Raw genomic sequence first — 18,739 nt, forward strand, 5'->3', positions numbered from 1 at the left:
CACAGATATACTCGCCTGTCACTCGACCTGTCAAAGATATACTCGCCTGTCACTCAACCTGTCACAGATATACTCGACCTGCCACAGATATACTCGCCTGTCACTCGACCTGTCAAAGATATACTCGCCTGTCACTCGACCTGTCACAGATATACTCGACCTGCCACAGATATACTCGCCTGTCACTCGACCTGTCAAAGATATACTAGCCTGTCACTCGACCTGCCACAGATATACTCGACCTGCCACAGATATACTCGCCTGTCACTCGACCTGTCAAAGATATACTCGCCTGTCACTCGACCTGTCACAGATATACTAGCCTGTCACTCGACCTGTCACAGATATACTCGACCTGCCACAGATATACTCGCCTGTCACTCGACCTGTCAAAGATATACTCGCCTGTCACTCGACCTGTCACAGATATACTCGACCTGCCACAGATATACTCGCCTGTCACTCGACCTGTCAAAGATATACTCGCCTGTCACTCGACCTGTCACAGATATACTAGCCTGTCACTCGACCTGTCACAGATATACTCGACCTGCCACAGATATACTCGCCTGTCACTCGACCTGTCAAAGATATACTCGCCTGTCACTCGACCTGCCACAGATATACTCGACCTGCCACAGATATACTCGCCTGTCACTCGACCTGTCAAAGATATACTCGCCTGTCACTCGACCTGTCACAGATATACTCGCCTGTCACTCGACCTGTCACAGATATACTAGCCTGTCACTCGACCTGCCACAGATATACTCGCCTGTCACTCGACCTGTCACAGATATACTCGCCTGTCACTCGACCTGTCACAGATATACTCGCCTGTCACTCGACCTGCCACAGATATACTCGACCTGCCACAGATATACTCGCCTGTCACTAGACCTGCCAAAGATATACTCGCCTGTCACTCAACCTGTCACAGATATACTCGACCTGCCACAGATATACTCGCCTGTCACTCGACCTGTCAAAGATATACTCGCCTGTCACTCGACCTGTCACAGATATACTCGACCTGCCACAGATATACTCGCCTGTCACTCGACCTGCCACAGATATACTCGCCTGTCACTCGACCTGTCACAGATATACTCGCCTGTCACTCGACCTGTCAAAGATATACTAGCCTGTCACTCGACCTGCCACAGATATACTCGACCTGCCACAGATATACTCGCCTGTCACTCGACCTGTCAAAGATATACTCGCCTGTCACTCGACCTGTCACAGATATACTCGCCTGTCACTCGACCTGTCACAGATATACTAGCCTGTCACTCGACCTGCCACAGATATACTCGCCTGTCACTCGACCTGTCACAGATATACTCGCCTGTCACTCGACCTGTCACAGATATACTCGCCTGTCACTCGACCTGCCACAGATATACTCGACCTGCCACAGATATACTCGCCTGTCACTAGACCTGCCAAAGATATACTCGCCTGTCACTAGACCTGCCACAGATATACTCGACCTGCCACAGATATACTCGCCTGTCACTCGACCTGCCACAGATATACTCGCCTGTCACTCGACCTGCCACAGATATACGTGCCTGTCACTCGACCTGTCACAGATATACGCGCCTGTCACTCGACCTACCACGGATATACTCGCCTGTCACTCGACCTGCCACAGATATACGCGCCTGTCACTCGACCTACCACGGATATACTCGCCTGTCACTCGACCTGTCACAGATATACGTGCCTGTCACTCGACCTACCACGGATATACTCGCCTGTCACTCGACCTGCCACAGATATACGTGCCTGTCACTCGACCTGTCACAGATATACTCGCCTGTCACTCGACCTACCACGGATATACTCGCCTGTCACTCGACCTGTCACAGATATACGCGCCTGTCACTCGACCTACCACGGATATACGCGCCTGTCACTCGACCTGTCACAGATATACGCGCCTGTCACTCGACCTACCACGGATATACTCGCCTGTCACTCGACCTGTCACAGATATACTCGCCTGTCACCTGCCACGGATATACGCGCCTGTCACTCGACCTGTCACAGATATACGCGCCTGTCACTCGACCTACCACGGATATACTCGCCTGTCACTCGACCTGCCACAGATATACGCGCCCGTCACTCGACCTGCCACAGATATACGCACCCGTCACTAGACCTGCCACAGATATACTCGCCCGTCACTCGACCTGCCACGGATATACGCGCCCGTCACTCGACCTGTCACAGATATACGCGCCCGTCACTCGACCTGTCACAGATATACGCGCCCGTCACTCGACCTGTCACAGATATACGCGCCCGTCACTCGACCTGTCACAGATATACGCGCCTGTCACTCGACCTGCCAAAGATATACTCGCCTGTCACTCGACCTGTCACAGATATACTCGCCTGTCACTCGACCTGCCACAGATATACTCGCCTGTCACTCGACCTGTCACAGATATACTAGCCTGTCACTCGACCTGCCAAAGATATACTCGCCTGTCACTCGACCTGTCACAGATATACTAGCCTGTCACTCGACCTGTCACAGATATACTCGCCTGTCACTCAACCTGTCACAGATATACTAGCCTGTCACTCAACCTGTCACAGATATACTAGCCTGTCACTCAACCTGTCACAGATATACTCGCCTGTCACTCGACCTGCCACAGATATACTCGACCTGCCACAGATATACTCGCCTGTCACTCGACCTGTCACAGATATACTAGCCTGTCACTCAACCTGTCACAGATATACTCGCCTGTCACTCAACCTGTCACAGATATACTAGCCTGTCACTCAACCTGTCACAGATATACTCGCCTGTCACTCAACCTGCCACAGATATACTCGCCTGTCACTCGACCTGTCACAGATATACTCGCCTGTCACTCGACCTGTCACAGATATTCTCGCCTGTCACTCGACCTGTCACAGATATACTCGCCTGTCACTCGACCTGCCACGGATATACTCGCCTGTCACTCAACCTGTCACAGATATACTAGCCTGTCACTCGACCTGCCACAGATATACTCGATCTGCCACAGATATACTCGCCTGTCACTCGACCTGTCAAAGATATACTAGCCTGTCACTCGACCTGTCACAGATATACTCGCCTGTCACTCAACCTGCCACAGATATACTCGCCTGTCACTCGACCTGTCACAGATATTCTCGCCTGTCACTCGACCTGTCACAGATATACTAGCCTGTCACTCGACCTGCCACAGATATACTAGCCTGTCACTCGACCTGCCACAGATATACTCGCCTGTCACTCGACCTGTCACAGATATTCTCGCCTGTCACTCGACCTGTCACAGATATACTAGCCTGTCACTCGACCTGCCACAGATATACTAGCCTGTCACTCGACCTGCCACAGATATACTCGCCTGTCACTCAACCTGTCACAGATATACTCGACCTGCCACAGATATACTCGCCTGTCACTCGACCTGTCAAAGATATACTCGCCTGTCACTCGACCTGTCACAGATATACTCGACTGTCACTCGACCTGTCACAGATATACTCGCCTGTCACTCGACCTGTCACAGATATACTAGCCTGTCACTCGACCTGCCACAGATATACTAGCCTGTCACTCGACCTGCCACAGATATACTCGACCTGCCACAGATATACTCGCCTGTCACTCGACCTGTCAAAGATATACTCGCCTGTCACTCGACCTGTCACAGATATACTCGCCTGTCACTCGACCTGTCACAGATATACTAGCCTGTCACTCGACCTGCCACAGATATACTCGCCTGTCACTCGACCTGTCACAGATATACTCGCCTGTCACTCGACCTGTCACAGATATACTCGCCTGTCACTCGACCTGCCACAGATATACTCGACCTGCCACAGATATACTCGCCTGTCACTAGACCTGCCAAAGATATACTCGCCTGTCACTAGACCTGCCACAGATATACTCGCCTGTCACTCGACCTGCCACAGATATACTCGCCTGTCACTCGACCTGCCACGGATATACTCGCCTGTCACTCGACCTGCCACAGATATACTCGCCTGTCACTCGACCTGTCACAGATATACTCGCCTGTCACCTGCCACAGATATACGTGCCTGTCACTCGACCTGTCACAGATATACGCGCCTGTCACTCGACCTACCACGGATATACTCGCCTGTCACTCGACCTGCCACAGATATACGCGCCTGTCACTCGACCTACCACGGATATACTCGCCTGTCACTCGACCTGTCACAGATATACGCGCCTGTCACTCGACCTACCACGGATATACTCGCCTGTCACTCGACCTGCCACAGATATACGTGCCTGTCACTCGACCTGTCACAGATATAATCGCCTGTCACCTGCCACGGATATACGCGCCTGTCACTCGACCTGTCACAGATATACGCGCCTGTCACTCGACCTACTCGACCTGTCACAGATATACGCGCCTGTCACTCGACCTACCACGGATATACTCGCCTGTCACTCGACCTGCCACAGATATACTCGCCTGTCACTCGACCTGTCACAGATATACTCGCCTGTCACTCGACCTGCCACAGATATACTCGCCTGTCACTCGACCTGTCACAGATATACGCGCCTGTCACTCGACCTGCCACAGATATACTCGCCTGTCACTCGACCTGTCACAGATATACTCGCCTGTCACTCGACCTGCCACAGATATACTCGCCTGTCACTCGACCTGCCACAGATATACTCGCCTGTCACTCGACCTGTCACAGATATACTCGCCTGTCACTCGACCTGTCACAGATATACTCGCCTGTCACTCGACCTGTCACAGATATACTCGCCTGTCACTCGACCTGCCACAGATATACTCGCCTGTCACTCGACCTGTCACAGATATACTCGCCTGTCACTCGACCTGTCAAAGATATACACAGATATACGTGCCTGTCACTCGACCTGTCACAGATATACTCGCCTGTCACTCGACCTGCCACAGATATACGTGCCTGTCACTCGACCTGCCACAGATATACTCGCCTGTCACTCGACCTGCCACAGATATACTCGCCTGTCACTCGACCTGCCACAGATATACTCGCCTGTCACTCGACCTGTCACAGATATACTCGCCTGTCACTCGACCTGCCACAGATATACGCGCCTGTCACTCGACCTGCCACAGATATACTCGCCTGTCACTCGACCTGCCACAGATATACGCGCCTGTCACTCGACCTACCACGGATATACTCGCCTGTCACTCGACCTGCCACAGATATACGCGCCTGTCACTCGACCTACCACGGATATACTCGCCTGTCACTCGACCTGCCACAGATATACGTGCCTGTCACTCGACCTGTCACAGATATACTCGCCTGTCACTCGACCTGCCACAGATATACTCGCCTGTCACTCGACCTGTCACAGATATACGCGCCTGTCACTCGACCTGTCACAGATATACGCGCCTGTCACTCGACCTACCACGGATATACTCGCCTGTCACTCGACCTGTCACAGATATACTCGCCTGTCACCTGCCACGGATATACGCGCCTGTCACTCGACCTGTCACAGATATACTCGCCTGTCACTCGACCTACCACGGATATACTCGCCTGTCACTCGACCTGCCACAGATATACTCGCCTGTCACTCGACCTGCCACAGATATACGCGCCTGTCACTCGACCTGCCACAGATATACTCGCCTGTCACTCGACCTGCCACAGATATACGCGCCTGTCACTCGACCTGCCACAGATATACTCGCCTGTCACTCGACCTGCCACAGATATACTCGCCTGTCACTCGACCTGCCACAGATATACTCGCCTGTCACTCGACCTGCCACAGATATACTCGCCTGTCACTCGACCTGTCACAGATATACTCGCCTGTCACTCGACCTGTCACAGATATACTCGCCTGTCACTCGACCTGCCACAGATATACTCGCCTGTCACTCGACCTGCCACAGATATACTCGCCTGTCACTCGACCTGTCACAGATATACTCGCCTGTCACTCGACCTGTCACAGATATACGCGCCTGTCACTCGACCTGCCACAGATATACTCGCCTGTCACTCGACCTGTCACAGATATACGCGCCTGTCACTCGACCTGTCACAGATATACTCGCCTGTCACTCGACCTGTCACAGATATACTCGCCTGTCACTCGACCTGCCACAGATATACTCGCCTGTCACAGATATACTAGCCTGTCACTCGACCTGTCTCAGATATACTCGCCTGTCACTAGATATACTCGCCTGTCACTCGATATACTCGCCTGTCACTCGACCTGTCACAGATATACGCGCCTGTCACTCGACCTACCACGGATATACTCGCCTGTCACTCGACCTGCCACAGATATACTCGCCTGTCACTCGACCTGTCAAAGATATACTCGCCTGTCACTCGACCTGTCACAGATATACTCGCCTGTCACTCGACCTGTCACAGATATACTCGCCTGTCACTCGACCTGTCACAGATATACTCGCCTGTCACTCGACCTGCCACAGATATACTCGCCTGTCACTCGACCTGTCACAGATATACTCGCCTGTCACTCGACCTGTCACAGATATACTCGCCTGTCACTCGACCTGTCACAGATATACTCGCCTGTCACTCGACCTGCCACAGATATACTCGCCTGTCACTCGACCTGTCACAGATATACTCGCCTGTCACTCGACCTGTCACAGATATACTCGCCTGTCACTCGACCTGTCACAGATATACTCGCCTGTCACTCGACCTGCCACAGATATACTCGCCTGTCACTCGACCTGTCACAGATATACTCGCCTGTCACTCGACCTGTCAAAGATATACTCGCCTGTCACTCGACCTGTCACAGATATACTCGCCTGTCACTCGACCTGTCACAGATATACTCGCCTGTCACTCGACCTGTCACAGATATACTCGCCTGTCACTCGACCTGTCACAGATATACTCGCCTGTCACTCGACCTGTCACAGATATACTCGCCTGTCACTCGACCTGTCACAGATATACTCGCCTGTCACTCGACCTGTCACAGATATACTCGCCTGTCACTCGACCTGTCAAAGATATACTCGCCTGTCACTCGACCTGTCAAAGATATACTCGCCTGTCACTCGACCTGTCACAGATATACTCGCCTGTCACTCGACCTGTCACAGATATACTCGCCTGTCACTCGACCTGTCACAGATATACTCGCCTGTCACTCGACCTGCCACAGATATACTCGCCTGTCACTCGACCTGTCACAGATATACTCGCCTGTCACTCGACCTGTCACAGATATACTCGCCTGTCACTCGACCTGCCACAGATATACTCGACTGTCACTCGACCTGTCACAGATATACTCGACTGTCACTCGACCTGCCAAAGATATACTCGCCTGTCACTAGACCTGCCACAGATATACTCGACCTGCCACAGATATACTCGCCTGTCACTCGACCTGTCAAAGATATACTCGCCTGTCACTCGACCTGTCACAGATATACTCGCCTGTCACTCGACCTGTCACAGATATACTCGCCTGTCACTCGACCTGCCACAGATATACTCGCCTGTCACTCGACCTGTCACAGATATACTCGCCTGTCACTCGACCTGCCACAGATATACTCGCCTGTCACTCGACCTGCCACAGATATACTCGCCTGTCACTCGACCTGCCACAGATATACTCGCCTGTCACTCGACCTGTCACAGATATACTCGCCTGTCACTCGACCTGTCACAGATATACTCGCCTGTCACTCGACCTGCCACAGATATACTCGCCTGTCACTCGACCTGTCACAGATATACTAGCCTGTCACTCGACCTGCCACAGATATACTCGCCTGTCACTCGACCTGCCACAGATATACTCGCCTGTCACTCGACCTGCCACGGATATACTCGCCAGTCACTCGACCTGCCACAGATATACTCGCCTGTCACTCGACCTGTCACAGATATACTCGCCTGTCACTCGACCTGTCACAGATATACGCGCCTGTCACTCGACCTACCACGGATATACTCGCCTGTCACTCGACCTGCCACAGATATACTCGCCTGTCACTCGACCTGTCACAGATATACGCGCCTGTCACTCGACCTGCCACAGATATACTCGCCTGTCACTCGACCTGTCACAGATATACTCGCCTGTCACTCGACCTGCCACAGATATACTCGCCTGTCACTCGACCTGCCACAGATATACTCGACCTGCCACAGATATACTCGCCTGTCACTCGACCTGTCAAAGATATACTCGCCTGTCACTCGACCTGTCACAGATATACTTGACCTGCCACAGATATACTCGCCTGTCACTCGACCTGTCACAGATATACTCGCCTGTCACTCGACCTGTCAAAGATATACTCGCCTGTCACTCGACCTGTCACAGATATACTCGCCTGTCACTCGACCTGTCACAGATATACTAGCCTGTCACTCGACCTGCCACAGATATACTAGCCTGTCACTCGACCTGCCACAGATATACTCGACCTGCCACAGATATACTCGCCTGTCACTCGACCTGTCACAGATATACTCGCCTGTCACTCGACCTGTCACAGATATACTAGCCTGTCACTCGACCTGCCACAGATATACTCGCCTGTCACTCGACCTGTCACAGATATACTCGCCTGTCACTCGACCTGTCACAGATATACTCGCCTGTCACTCGACCTGCCACAGATATACTCGCCTGTCACTCGACCTGCCACAGATATACTCGCCTGTCACTAGACCTGCCAAAGATATACTCGCCTGTCACTAGACCTGCCACAGATATACTCGACCTGCCACAGATATACTCGCCTGTCACTCGACCTGCCACGGATATACTCGCCTGTCACTCGACCTGCCACAGATATACTCGCCTGTCACTCGACCTGCCACAGATATACGTGCCTGTCACTCGACCTGTCACAGATATACGCGCCTGTCACTCGACCTACCACGGATATACTCGCCTGTCACTCGACCTGCCACAGATATACGCGCCTGTCACTCGACCTACCACGGATATACTCGCCTGTCACTCGACCTGTCACAGATATACGCGCCTGTCACTCGACCTACCACGGATATACTCGCCTGTCCCTCGACCTGCCACAGATATACGTGCCTGTCACTCGACCTGTCACAGATATAATCGCCTGTCACCTGCCACGGATATACGCGCCTGTCACTCGACCTGTCACAGATATACGCGCCTGTCACTCGACCTACCACGGATATACTCGCCTGTCACTCGACCTGTCACAGATATACTCGCCTGTCACCTGCCACGGATATACGCGCCTGTCACTCGACCTGTCACAGATATACTCGCCTGTCACTCGACCTACCACGGATATACTCGCCTGTCACTCGACCTGCCACAGATATACTCGCCTGTCACTCGACCTACCACAGATATACTCGCCTGTCACTCGACCTGCCACAGATATACGCGCCTGTCACTCGACCTGCCACAGATATACGCGCCTGTCACTCGACCTGTCACAGATATACTCGCCTGTCACCTGCCACGGATATACGCGCCTGTCACTCGACCTGCCACAGATATACTCGCCTGTCACTCGACCTGCCACAGATATACTCGCCTGTCACTCGACCTACCACGGATATACTCGCCTGTCACTCGACCTGCCACAGATATACTCGCCTGTCACTAGACCTGCCACAGATATACTCGCCTGTCACTAGACCTGCCACAGATATACTCGACCTGCCACAGATATACTCGCCTGTCACTCGACCTGCCACAGATATACGCGCCTGTCACTCGACCTGCCACAGATATACGCGCCTGTCACTCGACCTGCCACAGATATACGTGCCTGTCACTCGACCTGTCACAGATATACGCGCCTGTCACTCGACCTGCCACAGATATACTCGCCTGTCACTCGACCTGTCACAGATATACGCGCCTGTCACTCGACCTGCCACAGATATACGCGCCTGTCACTCGACCTGCCACAGATATACTCGCCTGTCACTCGACCTGCCACAGATATACGCGCCTGTCACTCGACCTGCCACAGATATACGTGCCTGTCACTCGACCTGTCACAGATATACGCGCCTGTCACTCGACCTGCCACAGATATACTCGCCTGTCACTCGACCTGTCACAGATATAGGCGCCTGTCACTCGACTTGCCACAGATATACGCGCCTGTCACTCGACCTACCACGGATATACGCGCCTGTCACTCGACCTGCCACAGATATACACGCGCCTGTCACTCGACCTGCCACGGATATACACGCGCCGGCGCAAGCTGGATAATGACTTTATTATAGCTTAGATAAAGCACAAAAGAAACTACAAACAATGACCGTCGTTGTTCTGTTGTAAGTTAAGTCATGGATTTACCAAACATGCAATTAAAGCTGCCTCAAAACTGTGCATGCATGTATTTGTTGACATGGATTTAAAGCTATTCTTCTTCAATTTTTTGGCCTTAAAACGTCTTAAAAATGCACATATGTACACCAGGGAAATCTAAATTTTCTCGGGGGAGCATGCCCCCGTACCCCCCAAACAAACAACCTCGGTAATTATGAAACCCTGCGTACGGCCCGGCTTATATGAAATCTGAGGTAAACGTGTATTTCTACAAATGTGCGCACTTTTGGACTAAAAGTTTCTATGTGTATGCACTGTGATCAAAAATAAATGGGACCAAACTCGATTGAATGTAAAGGTTTGTATCTCATTATTCTATTAATAACTACCGATTGATTTTGCATTTCTATCAGATATTTGAGCTATCTAATACTTCAAATCTCAAGGTTAAATCAGATTATTTTTTGTAACAATGTTTCTGTAACAGCTGCCAAAAATAGTCTATAGCCCCACTGTGGTTTTTATCAAAAAAAAAAAAAAAAAAAAAAAATCAAAACGTCTTAAACTGTTGACCTATTTTGATCTCAAAAAGGTGAGTTCTCACTGAAAGGTGAGGAGTTTGCATCTATGAAGCTTAAATGACCTTATGTTTAACTTTATGCCTATTCATGAAAACTAGAATCATCAAGTAGCCTTGAATATTGACAAAACTGTTTATACATGATTGATTAGCATATTTAAATGAGCTTAACCAGCTTATTGATCTGACAGGTGTCCATCAAACTTGACAGTTAAAGTTGCTCTAATATATTACCAGTAAAATTAATATATGTGAAAAATATACAGTTGCATTAATAAAGTGGCTGGAATAACGGTGCCGTGTCAAATATTGAAACGTGATCCGTTAAATGAATACACAGCGTGCCACATCGATCTCTCGCAGTGTCTGACGTTACAGCTTTAAAGTTGTTGATTCTAATGTTTTGTTAGACGTTAGACATTTAATGTAATCTTATATTGAAAAGATACTTACCTACAAAGTGCACAAACGCAAGTATGAGTACATTCCCCCAAACAATCGCCATATTCACGGACATCTGCATACGAAGTGAAGAAATCTGTATGCGTTCAAATTACACACTCACAAAGTGTTTATGCGCCCGGTGCGTCACGATCTCAAACCCTCCCCTTATTCAGAGTAAATCCACACAAACACTTCTACATGCTGTGTAGTTCTTGTAAAACAACAAAAAACGACTGACACATTCAAACACTTTTAACACTGAGAAGAATTGTGTTTTAACAAATAGCGTTTCTGAATGGAAGAGAACGCAGGTCGTGCTTTTGACCCTCTATGGCAAACCATTTTTTCCATTTGTCCATTAAAACACCTTTTTTTAACTAGCCTAATTAGCGACTAGCTTAAGTTTCTCTAGTATTGGACTATATATTAATCAGATAGTAATATTAGTAGTGATTATTTGCAACTTTCATTACTTGTAGCTTATTTTCCTTTTCTGCCAAGTTTTGATTAGAAAAAGCAAATGAATAAGAGTTATTAAGTGATGAAAAGATACCATCAGTGACTAATAAGAACAGATAGTCTAGTCATTACACAATCATGTACCATTAATGAATAAATCAATAATAGGTCTATGTAAATAAATTATTAACAAGAAATAAATGTTAAAAAAATACACATGAATCACTTATACAGTACATTCAGGCTTCATAGAATGTGTTCCTCCGTACTCGATTAATGTTAATGGCATACTTTTATCTACTGTGTGCGGTTTTAATTATACCACACCAATGCAGTCTCATTTTTATTTCATTTAATTAAATGCTTTGGCTTTTCTTCAGTAGCTGCTGTGGTTCAGAACTGCTAAAGGTTATGCAAGATATCATTAAAACAAGCTCATACACGTGTTTTTAATGTCTGTAGGATTTTTCATCCCTCAGTCATAAATCATAGATTGTTTCTTCATGGACTGAACTGAATCCATGTTCTCTTAAGTTTTCTTTCATAGTCATTGAGAAATTTGGGTTTCAAAAATATATCTGCAACAGACAAGATTGTTTATTATCGTCATCCTTGATCAAGCATTCCTAACAGAGGCACAAAATATTCCCAAGTGTAAACATCTGATATGCATGTCCTGTTTCAAGGAAATAACAAACTGGAATGATTTCCCAAGAATTCAGCATCCTCTAATCACTGTACTGATTGTTTAACCATTTATCACATAATCAATTATTTTTAACAATATTTATGACTCACTACTTGTGACTTGTGGGATGTTATTTCAGGACAAGCTACAAATGTTCGACCATAAAAGGACAGCATTATTTTTTTCCCAGAGCTGTGTGAACAAAACTGTCCAATGTTGTGGCCATGTTCAAGGCAATGGCTCAAACAACCCTCCCTTTTTCCATATGGCAGACCAGTCTGAACCAGAGCTGTTTGTGCGACTGTGGGCATTATGAAGGAAATTAAAACATAAATCATTCCAGAACTTCAATTATCCATTAACCAGAGCAAAAAGATGATTTTATATATATATATATATATATATATATATATATATATATATATATATATATATATATATATATATATATATATATATATACATGCATGACTGCAATATTGCACATTTTAAAGGGTCAGTTCACCCCAAAAAAATCAAATTATGTCATTAGTGATGCTGCTGATGTAAGACACTGCTGATGTGTTATCTGGTAAATCTAAAATATCTTAATCCATATAAAAAATGATTGGCATCATTAGGAAAAAATATGTAATACAAATTCCTTTGGCATTAGTGGAATTGCATTGGCATGGTTCAAATTGTACTTATCTGACCATCAACAATTCGTAGCAGTAAATGAAGAGTCATCATATCAATCACAAGTTCAGTATTGAGTACCACAAGGCTCAGTACTTGGACCGTTGCTTTTCAGCCTGTACATGCTACCCTTGGGAGATATCGCTGATGTTTAGCTCTATATTTCTTCGTGGCCTTTAGAAACATACCAATTCACAAAACTAACAGAAAGCATAGTTGATATATTAAAAAATTTGGATGACCAGTAATTTCCAACTAACAGAGGTTTTGATTGTTTGACCAAAAACCTCCACACATAGTAACCTATAATAATAACTGATTCAATTTATACAGTTACTGAACCAAAATGAAACAACACTGAACTGATTTCAGCTGGACAATGACACTATTGCCTTTTTAGCGCTGCTTTAATGCAAAATGTAACTTTCCCTTTCAGTCGGTCACGTTCGACGTACATCAGTAGTGACCGACAAATTGGGATATCGCTAGAGAGCCCTATCAGCTTCTAGTGAACTAAAACAAGCCAATGGAATTGGCGTGCGATATTTGCATAATACGCACTGCCTCCGACAGGTGTATATAAATAGGAAGCAGATGCAATCGCACTCTGTCTTTCGCTTCGGAGCCAACCGGTTGGTCTCTTCAGCTTTCAAGACTGAAATAGTCAGTGTTCTTCAAGCCTTTGAAATGGTGCAGCGCTTTCTGTTGGTGTTACAGCACAGCAGCGAGGTCGTGAGTTTCTCCAGGAGCCTGAGCATTGAGCTTTAAACTGCTGTTTTCACAGCAACTGTTTGTCCCATTTAAAGCGCGCTGTACAGTTGCGATTTGGGCCGATTCCTGCGTTGTGTTCGGGGAGTGGTGTACCCGAACACATCGTGACACTCCCTGTGTGCTTCAGCACGAGAGAGCTGTAATTTCCCCTTCTGAAAGAGCTTCACAGACGAACCCTGCGTCTTTACAAAGATGTCATTTCGTCTGTGCTTTACTGGGTGCGGTCGTTCCCTGGTCGCTGCTGATGGGCACAATTGTTGCATCACGTGTTTGGGCATTCAGCACGCTGAAGCAGCTTTTGTGGATAGCTCATGTTCTCATTGCGGGAACATGACTATCGCAGTGCTGAGGTCTAGACTCTCGTTCCTGAAGTCTCAGGTAGCGGGGGTCCCCTCCCCTATGCCCTGTTCGACGGTGTGTAGGCAGGGTGACCTGAGGATCACCGTCAGGGCTTCCCCGCCGAGCTCCACTCCTCGGGCCCCTGCCGCCTCAGCAGCACTGCAACCCGTCGTGCCGCCATCGGTTTCAGCTGGGCCCTCTATGGACTGTCCAGCCGTTACCTTTGGTGCGCCTGCTGCGCATCAGATGTCAATCTCAGCATCGGAAGGTGAGCCCGAATCCTCGGGAGATGGAGACTCGGCTCCGCTGCCGCCCTCCGGGACGGTAGTGCCGCCTGAGCTTGAGCTGATGGCTGTGCTTTCCTGGGCAGCCGAGAGTGTCTGGCTCGTGTGGAACCCTCCACCCTGTCCCGGGCCCTCTGATTGGTACCTCGGGGCCGGTCGCGCTGGTCAACCCCAGCGCCCCGCCCCGATGCCATTCTTCCCGGAGGTGCAAGATGAGGTGACCAGATTCTGAAGAACGCCATATAGCGCTTGTGCGAGAACTGGTCACCTCCCTGGATGGCGGAGAGGCTAGGGGATACGATCGAATTCCCCCAGTCGAGCGGTACGTTGCGATGCAGCTGTGTCCAACGGCCACCGGCTGGCGCGGTGAACCGCGTCTCCCGTCCCGGGCCTGTAAATTCTCCTCAGGACTGATGGAGAAAGCTTACAGAGCCTGTGGACAAGCTGCCTCCGCCCTGCATGCCATGGCCCTTTTGCAGGTCTACCAAGCAAAGGCGCTATCGGAAATGCCCCAGGGAGGGCTTGACCAACAGCTGCTGGGGACCTCGCCCTCCGAGCGACGAAGGTGACAGCACGTTCTGTTGGTCATGCGATGTCTACGCTCGTAGTCCAGCAGCGCCACCTCTGGCTGACCCTGGCGGACATGAGGGAAACCGACAAACATCGGTTCCTGGACTCTCCCGTGTCCCCGGTCGGCCTTTTCGGTGACGTGGTGGAGAGCTTCGCCCAACAGTTCTCCGCCGCACAGAAGCAGGATGAGGCCATTAAACACGTCATGCCCCGGCGGTCCGCTGCTGCCTCCACCCTGCCGCCGGCAGCTCAGCCTCAGCCCGCTCATCGCCGAGGGCGCCCGCCTGCGCCGTCCTCCGCCTCTGCTAAGTCGGCGAAGCAGCAGCCTACACCCGCCAAACAGCAGAGTGCCGGTCGCGGTCCCCAGCCCGTCTCAGCCAAGCCAGGTGGTAAGCGTTCGAGGAAGTCACAATCCTGAGACGGGCAACCTGGAGGGGAAGGATCCTGCTCTTCGGGAGAGAGTTCCATCATCTTTTCCACCCCCGGAGGAGGGCCGGGGGGAATTTGTGAATGTTGTCGGTCCACCGTCGCCGGCTCTCCGGAGACCAGCGGTACCCACTTTTCACAAAAAGAGCAGTTTCCCCAACCTCCAGGTCACAAGAGGGCGCGCCTGTCTGTGTGCGACGCCCCACAAAGGCCTTGCCACTCGCAGCCCCCTCTTACTTCGCCAGCAGGTGGCAGGGTGATGGTGCAGGCCACGCCCCATGCGCCGTCTCCCATACACACTGCTGCCTCCCAGAGTCCGACCACACTCCGGGCCGCTCCCATGCCGTCCGAGTCGGGTCCCCGTACTCTGCCTCGCTGCACCACCCCCGGTGCGTCTGTGGTGCCTTTAGTCCCGCTGGCTCAGTGTCTGGAAGCGTGGAAGGTGCTCCCCAGCCCGTCCAGCTGGCTCATTCGCACAATCAGACTCGGCTATGCGATTCAGTTCGCCCGGCGTCCCCCGGTTTTCAGGGGTGTCCACTACACTCAGGTGTCACTGGACAACGCACCTGTTCTCCGGGCGGAGATTGCTGTCCACCTGGCGAAGGATGCATTCGAGCTGGTCCATCCAGCCGAGATGAAGTCAGGGTTCTACAGCCTCTACTTCATTGTACCAAAGAAGGGCGGTGGGCTACGGCCAATCCTGGACTTGCATGTTTTGAACTGGTACCTTCACAAGTTGCCGTTCAAGATGCTCACGCAGAAGCGCATTTTTGAATGCATCGGTCCTCAGGATTGGTTTGCAGTGATCGACCTGAAGGACGCGTACTTTCATGTCTCGATTCTGCCTCGCCACAGACCCTTCCTACGGTTTGCGTTCGAGGGTCGAGCATATCAGTACAAAGTCCTACCCTTCGGGCTGGCCCTGTCGCCCCGCATCTTCACGAAGGTTGCGGAGGCGGCCATTGTTCCCCTCAAGGAACAAGGCGTTCGTATTCTCAACTACCTCGAAGACTCGACGACTGGTTGATCCAGGCCAGCTCAGTTGTGTGAACACAGGGATATGGTTTTAGCTCACCTCAGCTGGTTGGGGCTTCGGGTCAACTGGGACAAGAGCAAACTCTCCCCCGGGCAGAGGATCTCTTATCTCGGTCTCGAGCTAGACTCGGTCGCCTGGATGCGCGCCTCACTGAGGAACGCGTCCAGTCGGTGTTGACCTGCCTGAGCACGCTCAAGCACAGGACAGCGGCCCCACTGAAACTATTTCAGAGGCTCCTGGGGCATATGGCATCTGCAGCCGCGGTAACGCCGTTCGGATTGCTCCATATGAGGCCGCTTCAACACTGGCTTCGCGGCCAGGTCCCGAGATGGGCGTGGCAGCGTGGTACGCTCCGTGTCCCTGTGACACCGAGCTGCCGACGCACCCTCACCCGGTGGTCGGACCCCTCGTTCCTGCGGGCAGGAGTGCCCCTGGAACAGATGTCCAGGCACGCTGTGGTCTCCACAGATGCCTCTGCCACCGGATGGGGGGCCTATCGGGTCTATGGACGGAGCCTCAACTGCATTGGCATATCATTTGCCTGGAGTTTCTAGCAGTACGTCTTGCACTGGGCCGCTTCAAGGAGCTGCTGTCAGACAAGCACGTACTGGTCCGCTCGGACAGCACTGCGGCCGTTGCGTACATGAACCATCAAGGTGGTCTACGCTCCCGTCGCATGTCGCAACTTGCCCGCCATCTCTTGCTGTGGAGTCAGAAGCATCTGAGGTCCCTTCGGGCCCCAGGTGTGCTCAACCGTGCAGCTGATGAGCTCTCATGGCAGCCTCCACTTGCGGGTGAGTGGCGGCTCCACCCCCAGGCGGTCCAGCTGATCTGGCAGCACTTCGGCGAGGCCCAGGTAGACCTGTTTGTAGTACTGTCTCTCAAGACCGTCCTCCTGATTGCATTGGCTTCGCTTAAGAGGGTAGGGGATCTGCACGCATTTTCGGTCGACGAATCGTGCCTAGAGTTTGGGCCCGGTGACTCTCACCTCATCCTGAGACCCCGGCCCGGATATGTGCCCAAGGTTCCTACCACTCCCTTCAGAGATCAGGTAGTGAACCTGCAAGTGCTACCCTCGGAGGAGGCAGACCCAGCCCTAGCTTTGCTCTGTCCCGTCCGCGCTCTGCGTGTGTACGTGGACAGAACGCGAAGCTTCAGGACCTCAGATCAGCTCTTCATCTGTTACGGAGGCCAGCAGAAGGGAAAGGCTGTCTCCAAGCAGAGGATGGCCCACTGGATAGTGGATGCCATCGCCTTGGCGTACGAATCCAAGGGCGTGCCTTGCCCGCTCGGGTTGAGAGCCCACTCCACCAGAGGGGTGGCCTCTTCCTAGGCTCTGGCTCATGGCGCCTCGCTGACAGATATCTGTAGAGCTGCGGGCTGGGCGACACCTAACACGTTCGCTAGGTTTTATAGCCTACGTGTAGAGCCGGTATCTTCCCGTGTACTCGCTTCCACTAGCCGGTAGACGCGTTGAACCCGCTCTAAGTGTCGGCTTGCAATGCCATTCCCGCCCCCTGGGCCGGATGCGTGCATATTTTGACTCCAGTCGTGTTCCCCGCTTGGCGAACCCTGTCGAGTTCCACTGCCTCCCCCTTCGGCTCGGACATTGCGGAGTGTCTAATGCCAGGCCTACATGTGTCGCTGACGCTGTCTGTTGGCTGGGGCCCATATGTCGTGAGCGGTCCCATATGTGTATCATCCACGGTTTAAAACTCCCTACGGGCGAGTCCGTGTCTTTCCCTTAGCAGAGCCAGCTCTGCTGTCACCTGTCAGATGAGTCTCCCCCTACCGGTGTGTACTGCTCCTCGGGCCAGTCCATATGTGTATTCTCCACGTAAATTCCTCCCCCGTTGGGTAGGTAGTGGCCTCCGCAGCGTCCCCTACGGGTTCGCTTCCCCAGTGTAGTCTAGTTTACTTAGTGGGTATTTGGTGGAACAGCAGTAGACTCTCTCGGTGTAAGCTCGCCCCCTTCACCGTCCCAGCTGGTGCCATGGGCGGCTGAGCTTGCGCTGGGCACTGGAAGGGGTTTCGTAACTGTGGCGCTTTAGTTGGGATCCCAATTCGTTGGTCACTACTG

General features: G+C 51.1%; 2 protein-coding genes across 3 annotated transcripts in view; one reads left to right on the top strand and one right to left on the bottom strand.

Moving 5' to 3' along the window:
- LOC137008898 (coagulation factor XIII B chain-like) overlaps positions 1 to 11,597 on the bottom strand; it is a 44,919-nt gene extending 33,322 nt beyond the window's left edge. The window contains exon 1 of one of the 2 annotated variants that reach the window (XM_067370673.1): positions 11,418 to 11,597. In XM_067370673.1, coding sequence (XP_067226774.1) covers positions 11,418 to 11,487 — 70 coding nt within the window. In that variant the 5' untranslated portion in view covers positions 11,488 to 11,597. The remainder of the gene's footprint in view (positions 1 to 11,417) is intronic. The other variant, XM_067370675.1, reaches the window with a different exon arrangement.
- myl9a (myosin, light chain 9a, regulatory) overlaps positions 1 to 18,739 on the top strand; it is a 67,969-nt gene that overhangs the window by 16,691 nt on the left and 32,539 nt on the right. The gene's annotated exons all lie outside the window — the stretch shown is intronic.

This window comes from Chanodichthys erythropterus, chromosome 20, assembly GCF_024489055.1.
Source record: "Chanodichthys erythropterus isolate Z2021 chromosome 20, ASM2448905v1, whole genome shotgun sequence".
NCBI lineage: Eukaryota > Metazoa > Chordata > Actinopteri > Cypriniformes > Xenocyprididae > Chanodichthys > Chanodichthys erythropterus.